Below are 14,710 nucleotides of genomic sequence, written 5' to 3' on the forward strand. Positions count from 1 at the left end.
AAGAACTGCGTAGCAGAAAAACCTCTGGTGGCACATTTCAAGTCGGCACATCATGGGGTAGATGATATCCATTGGTTTATCATCAAAATGATTCTTCCCCAATCCAGAGGGGGCAACAGAGACCTCAAGCTGACGCAGGCTGAACAGAAATGGATTTATTCATTAAATACAGTGAAAGACTGTTTAAATATCTCCAACGAATGGGCCCTTTTTGTCCATCACAAAAAATAAATAATGGAAAACAAGGAAATGCAAGGCCGTCCGCAGTTCTCAACTGTCCCATTTGGGATCGACTTGAGAAAAAACGACATTGAGATCAGCAAGATTATTGGGGCGCCTCTGAATGGGCCCCTTTTTGTTGATCACAAATAATAAACAATTGAAAATAAGGAAGTGCAAGGCTATCTGCAATTTTCAACCCCATTCGGGATCTATTTGAAGGCAAGATAACTGAAGCCTTTGTGCCCCGATTTAGTATTCACTGTGTAATATTAGTTTGTTTTGATCACAGTGTATGCTGAACCATTGTTTCTATTTCTTAAACATCCAATAGAAACAAATGCATACCATTAGTGTTAGGTGTTCGTACAACCTTCTCAGATGGCAGACGCCGAGACATGCAGATTGAATTGGATACACTACTCATCACCACGTAGGACGCTTTTTAAGTGTCACGTGAGAGATGCAGGGAACATTCTGTTTTTCCCGGAACGAAGCTACGCAGAGCTGAGAAAAAGAAACACAGAGTCGTAGGAGACACGATTCACCAGGTGAGATTCAAGCACTGGTTTTTCATGGGAGCAAACGTTGGGTTCCAAACTGTTCCCTTTGACTGATACCTACCCTATGGTTATTTAAATAGGCCTGCGGGAAGGTTTAGACGTGGCCGCGAACAGTTGCAGCGACATGAAAAGTCAAACACCCCATGCGCTCTGAGAAGCACGAGAAGGGATCTTGTTTCAAGCAAGTGCAGCTGGGTAAGCACAAACGTGCGGCATATTAAAAAGGTACTAATAGAGACAGTCCGCCCTCTTGTGTGTAACATCGGAATATATGACAATGCATTACTTACCGTAAAAGCATTTCTGATGGTTGTATCTGCTTATATTCACATGCTGTGCATAGGTCCGACATCCAGTGGTCACTGCGGAGTATTGCATTTTGTTTTTCGTAGTCGAAAAGGGGACGTCGACAAGGCGTGTCCGTAACACTATCCCTATAGTGACGTGCATTGTACCCACAATCCCTCACGCGTCGAGGTCCCTCTGTTTGTATTTTTCTGCCCTGAGGGAGCCTTCTAGACGTGAGTGAGTACAGAAAAGAGAGAATATATAAAAAAGGTGTCTATGTTCCTTCCATCCGAGCGGGGAGGAAGGGTGGGCGCATGTGAATCTAAGCAGATACAACCATCAGAAATGCTTTTACGGTAAGTAATGCATTGTCTTCTGATGTTTGTTAATCTGCTTAGAATCACATGCTGTGCATAGACTAGCGAACAGTACCCGGAGTTGGCGGTGGGTTATGAGAAGGAACAGTAGAGAAAAGATGTCTTAATACTGCCTGTCCCACCTAGGAGTCAGATCTAGAGTGTGTATCTAGACAGTAGTGTTTTGTAAAGGTGTGCACAGAACTCCAGGTAGCCGCTTTGCAGATGGACTCAAGGGGAACATTTGCAATGAATGCTATGGAAGCCCCAGTGCCTCGAGTGGAATGTGCTCTTGGCTTGAAGGGTAGTTCTCTCTTAGCAAGAGTGTAACAGAGAGTGATGCATAGAACAATCCATCTAGATATAGTGGACTTTGAAACTGCATCTCCTTCTCTTCCTGCTGCCACAGAGACAAAGAACTGATTAGTCTTTCTCAGTGGTCTGTTTCTTTCCATGTAGAACATGACTGCTCTGCGTACATCTAGTGTATGCAGACTTTTTTCTCCCAAGCTGGAAGGGTTTTGAAAGAACGTTGGTAGTTCTATAGACTGGTTTACATGAAATTTTGAGATGAATTTTGGTGCAAACCTTGGGTGTGTGCGTAGAACCACTTTATCTTTGTGAACTGTTACGAAGGGGTCTAGTACAGAAAGAGCCTGTAGTTCACTTACTCTCCTAATGGAGGTGATAGCTATTAGGAAAGCAGTCTTAAGAGTGAGGTCTTTAAGAGTTGCTTTGTGCATGGGTTCGAAAGGGGGGCCCATGAGTCTAGAAAGTACCCCATTTAAGTCCCATCCGGGAGCTGGGTTAGCTATTGGAGGGTGTATTCTTTTTACCCCTTCCATGAAGGCTTTGATAACTGGTATCTTCCACCACGACACTTTAAGTTGGGAAGTCAGTAGGAGAGCAGTCAATTGGGTTGATGCTCCTATTTGTACACCAGATGACAAATCTTTTCCATTTGCTAGCATAGCAGTGGCGAGTATTTGGTTTTCTGGCTTCCCTGAGGATGTCCATACATCTCTGAGGGAGTTGTAAATGTCCAAATTCTACGATCTCAGGAGCCAGGCTGCTAAGTTCATGGTCTGAGGGCATGGGTGCAGTGTCTTGCCCTTGTCTTGTGACAGCATGTTGTATGGGCAGGGAAGTTTCACTGGGGGAGATAGGGACATCTCCATCAAGTGAGCGAACCAAGGTTGCCGGGCCCACATTGGGGCCACTAGTATCATGGTAACCTGCTCCTGGTGCATCTTGTGCACCACTTTGTTGAGAAGGGGAGTCGGGGGAAAGGCGTAAACAAATTTCCCTGACCATTGAATCGACATACCGTTCCCCTTGGATTGGTTCTGGGGGTACCTGGAGGCGTAACTTTGGCATTGTGAGTTTTCCATAGTTGCGAACAGGTCTATTTCCGGAAAACCCCATTGCGTGAAGACGTCTAAGACGATGTTTTCGTGCAATTGCCATTCGTACTCTTCGGGCAGTGGGAAGTCTCTGCTGAGCTTGTCTGCTAGCAGATTGAGTTCCCCTGGTACATGTTGCGATAGTAGAAACATGTTGTGTCTGAGAGCCCACTTCCATATATTCTGGGACAGTTTGGACAGTCCTGGAGAGTGAGTGCCCCCTTGTTTGTTGAGGTAGTACATGGCTGTGGTGCTGTCTGTGAGGACCATCACTGTCTTTCCTTGCAGGTGTTTCTGAAAGGCTTTCAGTGCCTTGAACACTGCTAGAAGTTCCAGCAGGTTTATATGTTTGGATGCTAAGCTCGGAGTCCACGCTCCGTGAGCAGTCTGATGGGATAGGTGAGCCCCCCATCCTGTGAGGGATGCGTCTGTGGTTAGAGTGGCTTCTACCGCGGGTGTGGCAAAAGTCTTCCCTATTAGCAGGTTTTCTTTTGTCCACCACCTCAGCGAAAGTACTAAGGCCTGCGAGACCACCACTAGATCGTCCCATTGTCCGCTGGCCTGACACCACTGGCTGTTGAGCCACTCCTGCATTGGGCGCATGCGCAGACGCGCGTGAGGTACCAAATAAATACATGACGCCATCATCCCTAGCAAGCGCATAGCTTTGCGTACCGTCACCTCACGACCTGTTACATAATGGGGGATCTGAAACAGCATGTTTTGGACCCTCTAGTTGGAGGGGAAGACGAGGCCGTCCTTTGTTTGAATTAGAGCCCCTAAAAATTGTTTGGTTTGGCTGGGTTCTAAGCTGGACTTCTTTTCGTTGATGGAGAAGCCCAGTTGGTACAAAAGGTTTACGGTCTTTTGGGTATTGGAGAAGCATGTTTCGTAAGAATCCCCGGTTATGAGCCAGTCGTCGAGGTAAGGGTATATTGGGATGGATAGCCTTCGCAGGTGGGCCGCTGCTACTGCCAGTACTTTTGTGAATACTCTTGGAGCAGAAGCTATCCCGAAGGGTAGTACTCTGAATTGGTAGTGTTTGTTCTCTATCTTGAACCTGAGGTATTTTCTGTGTGCTGGCAACATTAAAATATGAAAGTATGCATCTTTCATGTCTAGCGTTGTCATGTAATCCCCCTGTGATAACAGTGGGATTACTTCCTGCAAGGTCACCATACGAAACTTCTGTGGTTTGACAAAGTTGTTCGCTGGGCGCAGATCTAATACAGGGCGCATGGTTAAGTCCTTTTTGGGTACAAGGAAGTACACTGAATAAATACCTTCTGTTACCTGAGATAGGGGGACAGGTTCTATTGCTTCTTTTTTCAGCAGTTCTTTTACTTCTTGTAAAAGAATGGTGAGGTGCTCCGGTGATCTGCGTTGGTTTCGTGGGGGTTTGTACTTCGGGTAACCGTTGAATTCTATGCAGTATCCGTGGGTTATGGTTGATAATACCCATCGGTCTGACGATATTCCCTCCCATGCTGATAGGAACGATGTTAGCCGGCCCCCGACCGGTGATGCATGGGAGGGGACCCGAATCTTCGGGTCATTTGCTGGTATTGGGCGTGGAACCTCTGGGGCTGGAGCCACGACCTCTTCCTCTGCCACGCCGTTGGCCTCTTTGACTGAACTGGGTGTTACCCTGGTTAGAGGGCCAGTTGGTAGCAGAGTAACATTGTTGTTGGTTTTGCTGCTGTCTTTGGCCACGAAAGGAGCGTCTATTACCATAGCCTCGCCTGTTAGGGGGTCTAGATATTTGATCAAGAGTCTTGATGGTATCAAACTCTTTCTTAGCATGTTCTAGTGCCTCATCAACTGCCTTCCCAAACAGAAGCGTCTGTTCTATGGGTTTATTTATAAGGGAGGCTTGGGTTTCGGGTTTAAAACCTGAATTGCGTAGCCAAACGTGTCGTTTGAGAAGTATTCCCTGAACCAGGGATCGGCCAGCAGTCTCAGCGGCATCTAGGGAGTTCTTAACGATGCCCTGGTTTACAAGTGTTCCCTCTGATATTACAGTTAGCAGACGTGACCGCAGGTGTTCAGGTGCGTCCTCTGCCTCGCTGCGCAGCTTGCTCCACTGTGCATCTGCGTAGCTAGCTAATAGGGAGTTGTTATTAGCAATTCTAGTAGAGAAGGCGGCGGAGGTCGTGATTCTCTTCCCAAGTGCGTACAGCTTCTTGCCTTCTTTGTCAGGTGGTGCTTCACTAGTGGATAGTGGTACCCCTGCTCTTTTCCTTGTGTTGGTAACTACAAGGGAGTCCGGAATAGAGTGTCCTCTGATGTATAAAGGGTCAGAGGATGAAGGGCTGAAGAGCCTTTCTATTCTAGGGTTGACCCCTCTTACTAAAGCTGGATTAGAAAGGGAAGGAGAAATTCTTCTCTTAATAGAAGCCAGGAGTGGAATAGACATGCTAACAGGGGCTTTTTCTTTAATAACTCTTTCTACAAAGTCTATGTCTGGAAGAGCTTCCCCTGTGTCAAGCTCAAAATGCGCTGCTGCCTTGCGCAATAGTGCATTGAGGGAAGGTTGGTCATCTATGGGAGAGGAGTTCCCAATATGTGAATCCTTGAGAGGAGAAGGGTGAAAGGCATCAGGGTCTGAGTGCACTGATGGGGATTGCCACAGCTGCACTGACGGGGATTGCCAGGGCTGCGATGTAGCTGTATCCTCTTCGAAATTAGTGTAAGGATCTTCTTCGAACCCCTCTTCCTCAAGTTCTTCTTCTTGCCCACCCAAACACTCCTCATCTTCCTGAAGGTATTGCTCCTCTTCAGTGAGGTCATATACATCTGTGGAAGGGGGAACCAGCCTAGGAATCTTGACTCTAGGGTCATCCTGGGGCCATTCTCTTTGTCTTTTGTGAGTGGGTGGGTCTTGGTTTCCTAGAAACCTTTCCATTTTCTCCATGCAAGAATGGAGTCTTTCAAGGGTCTCATGGGGTACCCCTGAATAGTCTAGAGGGGGGAAATCTGTGTTTTCACCTTCGAACCGCTTCGAACGCTCCCACAACGTCGACGAGAGGTTACCGTCTCCTTCTGAAAAGCCCTCCGGTAGTTCAGAAGCGTCCTTAGATGAAAGGGGCAGTTCTTGGCTACCTTTGTGCTTTTTCGTCGCGGTATTCGACGTTTGTTTCGTCATCCGCGCACGTTTGTCTTCGGAGACAATTCTCGCTAGGCTCTCGACAACGAGTTTGTCAGTCGAGGGCTCTGGTGTCGACGTTGTGTGCGTTGTACCTCGACGGCCGCTCTATGGAGCGTTACGTCGGATGTTTTTGGGGTAGCGCCCGTGTTAGATGAAAGCCCAATCGCTGGTCGCGGCTGCGTTTGCGGGTGGGGCTTGAGACCTTTACGGTCTGCGGTAAACGCCGGAGTGCCCTGCGTCCCCTTCGGCGCTGATGGATCCTTCGTTCTCGACGAAGAAGAGCCGTGGGTTGTATGTTTAGCCTTATGTGGTTTATGTGCGTCCTTGTCGCCGGGGTGTTCATCCCCATAAGCAGGGCGTGAGCCGAGCCCGTCGGGGCCGGGGACGGACGTCGAGGAGCGGGAACGCTCCTTCTGGGGGTTCATGACTTCCGTAACGGACGTCGAGTTATCGCCCTCCTCGTCACTTTCAGTAACAGCGGCAGCGGGTGAGGAAACTGACTTCGACATCGCGTAGTCCGCCCACCTTTTAACCCTTCATTCTTTAAGGGTTCTAGGTTTCAAGAGCTTGCAGGCTGCGCAGCTGTCCTCTTTGTGATCGAGGGGCAAGCAACGATTACAGAGCTTGTGCTTATCCTTCCAAGTATATTTGCCCCTGCAGCGTGGGCAGAACTTAAAAGGTGTCCTCTCCATAGCTGAGGCAATAATAGCTGGCGATAACAACCCCAAGGGAAAGAAAGGGGAGAAAGAAAGACATTCTCAAAGAGAAGATAAAAGTTCGAACCCCCACTCTCCCTACTGTATGTTGGCCGTCGAGGCCAGGCCACGTGTTCGGCAGCGCCGAAGGATCTCCTCCGCTCTTCCTCTCCGTCGAAAATCTGTTCGGCGGAGAAACAGCTTCACAGCTAACGTCGAGGGGAGGGATCGTTAATAATATATTAAGTATAACAAAGGACCGAGGTCCGTGGCAAGTATTAGCAATGTCTCTCTAGGAGCTCCGCGAAAGGCGACCAGAAACTGGGCGGAAAAAAACAATCTGAGGGACCTCGACGCGTGAGGGATTGTGGGTACAATGCACGTCACTATAGGGATAGTGTTACAGACACGCCCTGTCGACGTCCCCTTTTCGACTACGAAAAACAAAATGCAATACTCCGCAGTGACCACTGGATGTCGGACCTATGCACAGCATGTGATTCTAAGCAGATTAACAAACATCAGAAATATATATATTTTCCTTTGATATTTAGAACTAAGCTGGCAGCAAGGGGATTTGTACCGATGGAGGTTCCTTAAAAGAAAAAGAAAATTAAGGGTGATTTGCCCTACCTGTAAAACACGAGGAGCAGCGATTAAGGTACTTTGCAACATAAGTCTGAGAGTAATAATCAGTGAAATGACAAAGAATTAGAAAGTGTAGCGCAATGGCGGCTCCCTTGAGAATGTTTGGAATAAATAAATATTCTTAAGTATTTATATGTCTACGGATAATGACGATACCTAATAGAAATGTATTCTTCTGTTTTGAAAGAGAAAGGTGAAGATGAATAGACATGTCATGCGGAAAGTTGTAATAACCATGTTTTTAAGTAGAATTGTTTGTTATTTTAGAAAAGTACGAATAGGGCTAATACTATGTGAAGGCATACAAAGAAATGGGAACATAGGAAAAAGATTAAGTGCCCTGAAGACAGCACCAAAAGGAAATGCAATTGAAATTGATTTATGTACATCTCTTGTATAATCATCTTTGGTCCTAGAAACACATTTTGGAAGTGTAGGCACATGTTTTTTGCCCTCACAAATCAAGAGGGTATTACTAGATTGGAGTGGTAGGGATAGAGATTATCCGCCCACTCTTGTAGAAAAGAGCCTGAATTGTATGCTTTTTTTCTGTATTTTCATTATGCGGTTGTTTTTAGATTAATGCACTGATCAGTGAATGGTTTTGATCAAACATTAAAATATATTTATTTTTTTGCTATCACATGGGTACGAATGGTTAAAGGGTAAACATGAATAGGTCTATAGGCATCTAAAAACTCACCATAACAGAGGAATAAAGGAAGCTGGTTTGTGGGCTTTTGTATATTTTGTGGACTAGGAGTAGAACATCAGCGTATCCGAGCCAGTGGAGTTTTTGAGCTCCCACTTTGAGCGGATGAGCATTCAGGTTAGTTAAACAGGGTTGCCACGACTATCCAACCCAGCTCAACTCCTCTACTTGTGGGAAAGGTTTTGGATAGTTTCATCTGACCGAGGCACACTCTTACACTGGTACCTTTGTGCAATAGCATCAACATAGACAAGAGACCACTTGGAATATCCTGTGATATCCTGTGATATCAAGCCATAGTCTATTTCTCATTACGGTATCAAATGCGGAACTAAAAATCGATAAATGCTACATAAACTGGGACTTAACATCTGTTCCATGTGTATGCGACTGCAGAGGATAAGGAGGTTGTGAGTGGTTTCAGTGTTCTTTCCAAATCAAATTTGATTTGGAGACAGTATACTCTACTCTCGTATCCATTCATTAAATTCGACAAGGGGAACTTTAGCAAAGAGTTTGGCCAGGATGTCTAGCATGGCCAGCATTGTTGCGCTGGATTGCTCCAAGGTTAGGTAGAATTTTCATGTTAGTGCTCAATTCCTCCCACCTTAGAGACCCCCCCCAGCTCTTTTGCTGGAGTTAAGGACTTTTTAATGTTTACCCTGGAGTGAGTGAGCCCTTTTTCTCACGCTCACGCATTTTGACCCAATTTGGATTATGTGGTTCCTTTGTTTTTGGAGTCTGACAAACCCCATAGTTATCTACTTTTTGTATGGTGTCACACAGCACCTTCAGTCCAGTGTCGCAGAGAAATCCTTTAGATTTCTCATAACGTCTAAATACCTTTTCTTGTGTGACCTTTTCTTGTGTGAACTACTGCTCCCAAGAATAGTAAAGTGAAATTGACTTTACTTACCTTTTCTCTTTGTAGGTCCAGCACACACCATCTTATGTGGAGTGCTGGGGTTACTTAGTGGCCCCTTTTCCTAACTACTCATGTAACATTTTTTATGTTACCCTCACTACAATTAATGGCTGGTGGCCGTGGTTTAATTTTCCTTCCATTGTGCTTTTCTACCGCAGGCAATCCTCAGCTGCAGTATAGTAGCCATGGGTGACCATTTTGTCAAAATGGCCCCAGTCTTTTTTCGCCATTTTCTGTTTGTGATGTCTTTCTTGGGTTTTACCTTGCGCGCCAAGCCAGGTTTGAGCCCTTCGTTCGTTTTTCCTTTGGCCGGGCTTCAGTACCGACACCCGCCTCTGGCTCATGTGTCTGGAAGGTCAGGAAGTGAGGGAGGTTCCCACAACCCCTGTCCTTGGTCTTTAGGAATGCCTGAATGCACCCAGTCCTGATTGGCTGCCACCCTGCTGTTTGAGTGACAGCTAGGCTGTGCATGAATGGGAAAAACCCGCTTAAAAGGCAAGTGTTTTGGGACTGAAGACAGAGCCGGCAACTGGGATGAACAACCCGAAGAAACCATGAACGAATCTTGCTGCATCCTCCTGGACCTTCGAATTGCCAGGTGATGCCCTGCTGCTGGGCTGGAACTACTTTTTCTAATCAACAAGAGAAGCTACGGAAGGGGAGACTTCTTCCCTTGGGTTAATGGGACCAACTAACCCCTAGACGAACTCCACTGGACTAGCCTCCCCAACGGGCTGTACTTTGCTGCTGCAGGAACAGAGTGGCCGGGTCGAGAAATCGTAGTCTAGTGCAACGTCTGTGATCCGGCCAGAAGCTCCACGAGTCTCTGCAGGACCCTCCAGAAGCAGGACAACCAGAACTTTAGTCCCCCTCACCAGAGTGCAGGACTCAAGGAGTGAAGGAAGCCCAACCGGTATCCAAGATAACGAGTGCTGAAACCGCAAAGTGCTGCTGATCTGACAAGAGCCCATAGCGGCAGTCGACCTACGAATTGCTGCGGCAGGAGTCCTCCAGACATCCTCCCTCTTGTCCCTACAACCGAGGCCCAGGAACCCAGGCTCTGCATCACTGCAACCAGACAGAAGCCAGCTGGACAACTCTTCTTCTAACCAAAGGTACTGTTCTGACTTGGGGTACTTACCTAAGTGTCTTTAGCTCTACCCTTCAAAAGTGTAACAGCTTGTGACTCTACAGTGATTTTTATTCAACAAACTCTCCAACTTTGTGCAAGACTTTCCTATCTAAAAAGCGCCTTAGTTCCATAGACTGGGCTCCAATTGACTGGCTGTCCTGGCTCCCTGCAGACTCTTACAGGCCATTTGACTTTGATACTTACTGTCTCTCAGTGATAACTTGATTTTTAAATTATTGCTGGAAAAGGTTTTTATCTAGACTTCATTGGAAGATTTAAAGTGCTCACATGCTCTGGTAACCTGTTTAAACGTTTTCCATCCCTTAACCATTCTACAAACCTCAGAATCTACAAAGTGTGCAAGTGATATATAAATGCCCTTACTGTCCTAGTTAGAGAAGTCACCTCAGGGTGTAGGAAGTGTGTAAAAGCATCTCTAAAGAGTGTGTTGATTCTGGAAATGTATTTTAAAGTATATTTGATTGTTGCATATATTGCCCTTTTAAAAAGAATGCTTATTTAAAAACTCATGTTAAATAAATATTTATAACTGAGACCTTGAGTGCAAGTGTTACTTGGCTACTTGCATTGGTTGATTTGATTGCTGCAGCTCATATTTACCCCTCTTTAGATACACCTGGCTGCTCATTCACACTACCAACTTGTGTAGTACAGGCCTATACCAAAAGGTGGGTTACCTAATTCCAAGAGGACAAGTGTTGTGTAGTCTCCCACAAGGTTACTACATAAATTCTTGCCCAACATTGAGTATTTAACAGGAACTACAACACAACTTCTGCATTCTCTCTGCATTTTGCGACAAGGGCGAGTGGTTGTCCAATCAGGACAGCCAGCCACCCACTGGGATTTGTCACCATTCGGGTAAGGAGGAAGAAAGTGCAGTGGAGTTTTGGACTCCATCGCTTCCTGCCTTCACAGACAGACTGGAGACTGGGCGGGGAGTCCAAGGGACTTGTGCCAAATATAAAAATCGCAAGGGAATTTCCTGCCCTGGATGTCAGGGGAAGGAAGAAGGAAAGACAAGGAACACTAAAATGGTGAAAAAACAAGACAGGGTCCATTTTGGTAAAATCTGAACTCTTGGGTGCCTTTACTGCAGCTGTGAACACAGCCCGCAGAAATGTGCACCGAATTAGTAAAAAAGGTATCACTGCCACCAGCCCTTAAAGGTGAGCTTGTACCTGTAACAGAATTGTTACAGTTTTAGTGTGAAAAGGGATACATTGCATCTTCCCAGCACACCACATAAGGTGGTGTCTGCTGGTTTCACCGAATAAAATGTAAAAGGGATCCAAAGATGCTTTCTACCCTTGGGAACTGTAGTTCACTCAAGCTTAGCCAGAGAAAGTTAAATGGGGAGCCCCCAGGGCAACCCAGCAACAACAGGCACTTATTGCCAAAAAGTTGTCAAAGAGGATAACTTTAAAAAGACATTATAGGGAGTCTAAAAAATGACACCCATAAAAAGAGTAACATTTTGCGTGTGGAAAAAGTTTCCCACTCACAGAGGTATAAGGAAAAATAATGCAGCAATAAAGCAAAATGTTCTGGGGTTGACAGGTCAGGAAGATCTACCATTGCATCGAAAATCTTAGCTAACATTCACTATGCAACAATGTCAGGATCTGGCATTTTGAGTGCCACAGGGTCTCCCGGCTTGCAGTATCGAAAGCATTGGACATGTCTATGGAGGCCATATAGATGGGCCCACCAATGTTTTTTTACTGCTTAGGAGCGATGTGATATTATAGTGCCATTAAGGGATGTCTCCATATCAGATCAGATCAGAACCCCACCTGGTATTAAGAGGGAAGGTGGAGATCCTTTATCTGACAGGAAAGGTTGAAGCAAAGATTTTGCTGGAGGCATCGAAAAGGGCAATTAGTCTGAAGTTCTTTGGGTCAGGCATGTCGCCCTGACATTCTCCCCATTTTGTGAGTCCCCCAGCATTTTTAGACATTCTCCTGTCCCCCATTGGACTGCCCCCTCCAACCCGGCCTCCCCTGCAAAGTTTGAATGGATGCATGTCTGGTGATTTATGGGCTCAGCCGGTTTTCCTGCATAGAAGGCGAGGATTGTGGAGCTGAAACTCAGACCACTGGACTGAAGATCCAAAAGGAGGAATTTGTAGAATTACTTGCTCTGCAACTTCCAGCGACTGCCAGAGCCGTTGAGCGATTGCTGCTGCTGACCCTAATCCCAGATTACGAGCAACAGGGAAGATCTCCTGGAGACTACTTCCTCCCCTGAACTTAGGTGGGCCTACCAGTCTCAAGACCACCTGCATTTTGCACCATCCCTCAAAGAGCTGCGACCTTCCGGGCCTGCAGTCTCCCAATACACTGGGACCTGGGCCATTTTCTGCAGTGCATCGTCTTGGGAACCGCGGTTTCGGCTGAAACCTTGTGGGCATTCTTCTGGGCATGCAGTGACTCGGTCCTGCTCCTAGACGTTCCCTCAGACAAGTCGAGAATCAAGAACCGTAGAGTAGTCTGCCGGATGCCAACCATTGCGGTTCCAAAGCCTGTGAAGAGCTTCAACAAGCCAGTGCTGTGAAGATCATCAGCTGGAGTCTCACTACAAGAGTACAACAGTCTGATTCCTCCAAAGTTCCTTCTTCAGCCGTCAAGGCCAAGAAACCTGAAACAGGGACTGCTGTCGTCTCACCTTGGGGACCGACCTGTGGCAGCTTGTTTTTCATTTAAAAGGTACTGTCCCGCACCTAGGTACTTACCTGGTGCTTGCTGCATTCAGCAGATCCTTGCAACTCTCCAGGGACCACCATGACAGGGGTGAACTTTATTAGACAGGCTAAACTAAAGTTATATGAAGTTATCAAAGGGTCTATAAGTTTGCAAATATGTTTCAGATGGTTTGATTAGATGATTTGTTAAAATGATTGCTATTCCGAAGTATCCAACTCTGAATATTGCAACTATTCCCTTATATTATTATGCTATAGTACTTACCTTGCCTGAATGCTACAAGCCTTAGTGTACATAAATAAATAACTTTTTTTTATATAACTCAGTGTAAGAGTTTCCTTGAACTAAGTGCCTGCTCGGGGTTCTGTGTGCCTCACTACGGACCTACATCATTCTAGACTAAGCCTAGCTGCTCAGCCATTACTACCAAACCTTTGGTTAGTTAACTAAATCTAAAGGGGTGTAACCCTGTTCATCCAAGATGGGCTTTCCAAAGTCAGTCTGGCAAAACCCCCTAACATGGGGTAATATCCCCATTTCACTGCTCTAAGGTTCTGTATGCAATGTTAAATATCAGACTACGGCACATTTAGACTATTAGCTTGCATCACATCTAGACAGGATTGAGAATATTAAACAATGCTGCAACTAGATAGAAATGAAGCTATTCACGTGCCACATCTAGAAAAAATTAACAAAAATTGCAAGCATCACATCTAGATAGCGAGGCCTCTAACCAACCCACTAACAGTCTCACCCTTCTGCGTACACCTCTCAAACTCCAACAACCCTAAAGCACAGCAAACTGCACAAACTTCACCACATCGCAACAAAACAAATCACACAGCCACTCACAACAGAATCTGACGGCTACCAACCGAAAAACACTTAAGCGGAGTGAACAGTACAAACCAAAATGAAGATGCCAACAGCACATCACTACTCTCTTGCACTTTTCCTGCTAGATCCCACTTACTCACCCCACACCCTTTGCCTCTTCAGATCTGCCAGGGGACAACTCTAGTGGTGATAATATTAAAGATCATTTGTACCGCGCACTAACATTAAAAAGTACAAGAATTCAAAAGGGAAATTGTTTCCCAGTACCGATAGTCTGAAGGACCGATCAGTTTCCCTATAACAATGGGCAAAAGACAAGGGTAGTAAAGCTGAAGGCTTTACTTGCCTTTAAAAAGTCAGAAGAGGTTCAAAAATAGAGCAAAAAGCAAGTGGGTCCATAGAAACTATGGAGGAAAAGTTGACAAAAGAGAAATCATTCCCAACAGCCAACCCCAAAAATCATTGACAAAATGGAGTTAGGTACTGTGACAGTCCTTCCAAACGTGAAGGTACAGATGCAAAATGTGTGTTCCCGTTAAAAAAGGCCTGTATAAAAAAAGGAAAGTTATTTTTTTAAAAGATAGTACCCCAGCATACTGCAGAACTGTTGCTACTTGCAAGTTACAAATGCAGATAAGTCATTTACAATGTACATAACCATGGTGCACAGTTGCAGTGATATTGTTTGCCATCTGTATCATGCAGAAAAAAGAAAAGCTAGATAGAACAGGCTTATTTTTCAGACTTAATACCTTTGATGCGTTTTCTTCAATGACAGTCAATTCTTACCTTTATTTATTCCTCTGGTTGCCCGACATCCATGCCATTCTTTTATTTCTCGGCTTTGGCACAACAAACCATCAGAGCCAATTGCTGGAAAGATACAAATATTCAATTCAAATAGCGCAATAAGGATTACACATTTGTATTTCACTTTATACTGTAACACTCCATGATGGCTCAGAGGCTAGCGTTACGTTTCCCTGAAATTTTGATGACGCTAGTTGCAGGGCAGTGCTGGCACTGATTTTCTATACTCTGGCCTGGTGGACAAA

General features: G+C 45.6%; 1 protein-coding gene across 2 annotated transcripts in view; it reads right to left on the reverse strand.

The window, feature by feature from the left end:
* Nucleotides 1-14,710, reverse strand: part of DDX1 (DEAD-box helicase 1) — a 795,552-nt gene that overhangs the window by 592,713 nt on the left and 188,129 nt on the right. For both annotated transcript variants that reach the window (XM_069605939.1, XM_069605941.1), the window contains exon 7: nucleotides 14,445-14,528. In XM_069605939.1, the coding sequence (XP_069462040.1) occupies nucleotides 14,445-14,528 (84 nt within the window). The remainder of the gene's footprint in view (nucleotides 1-14,444; nucleotides 14,529-14,710) is intronic.

This window comes from Ambystoma mexicanum, chromosome 4p, assembly GCF_040938575.1.
Source record: "Ambystoma mexicanum isolate Mex_15411 chromosome 4p, UKY_AmexF1_1, whole genome shotgun sequence".
Taxonomy (NCBI): Eukaryota; Metazoa; Chordata; class Amphibia; order Caudata; family Ambystomatidae; genus Ambystoma; species Ambystoma mexicanum.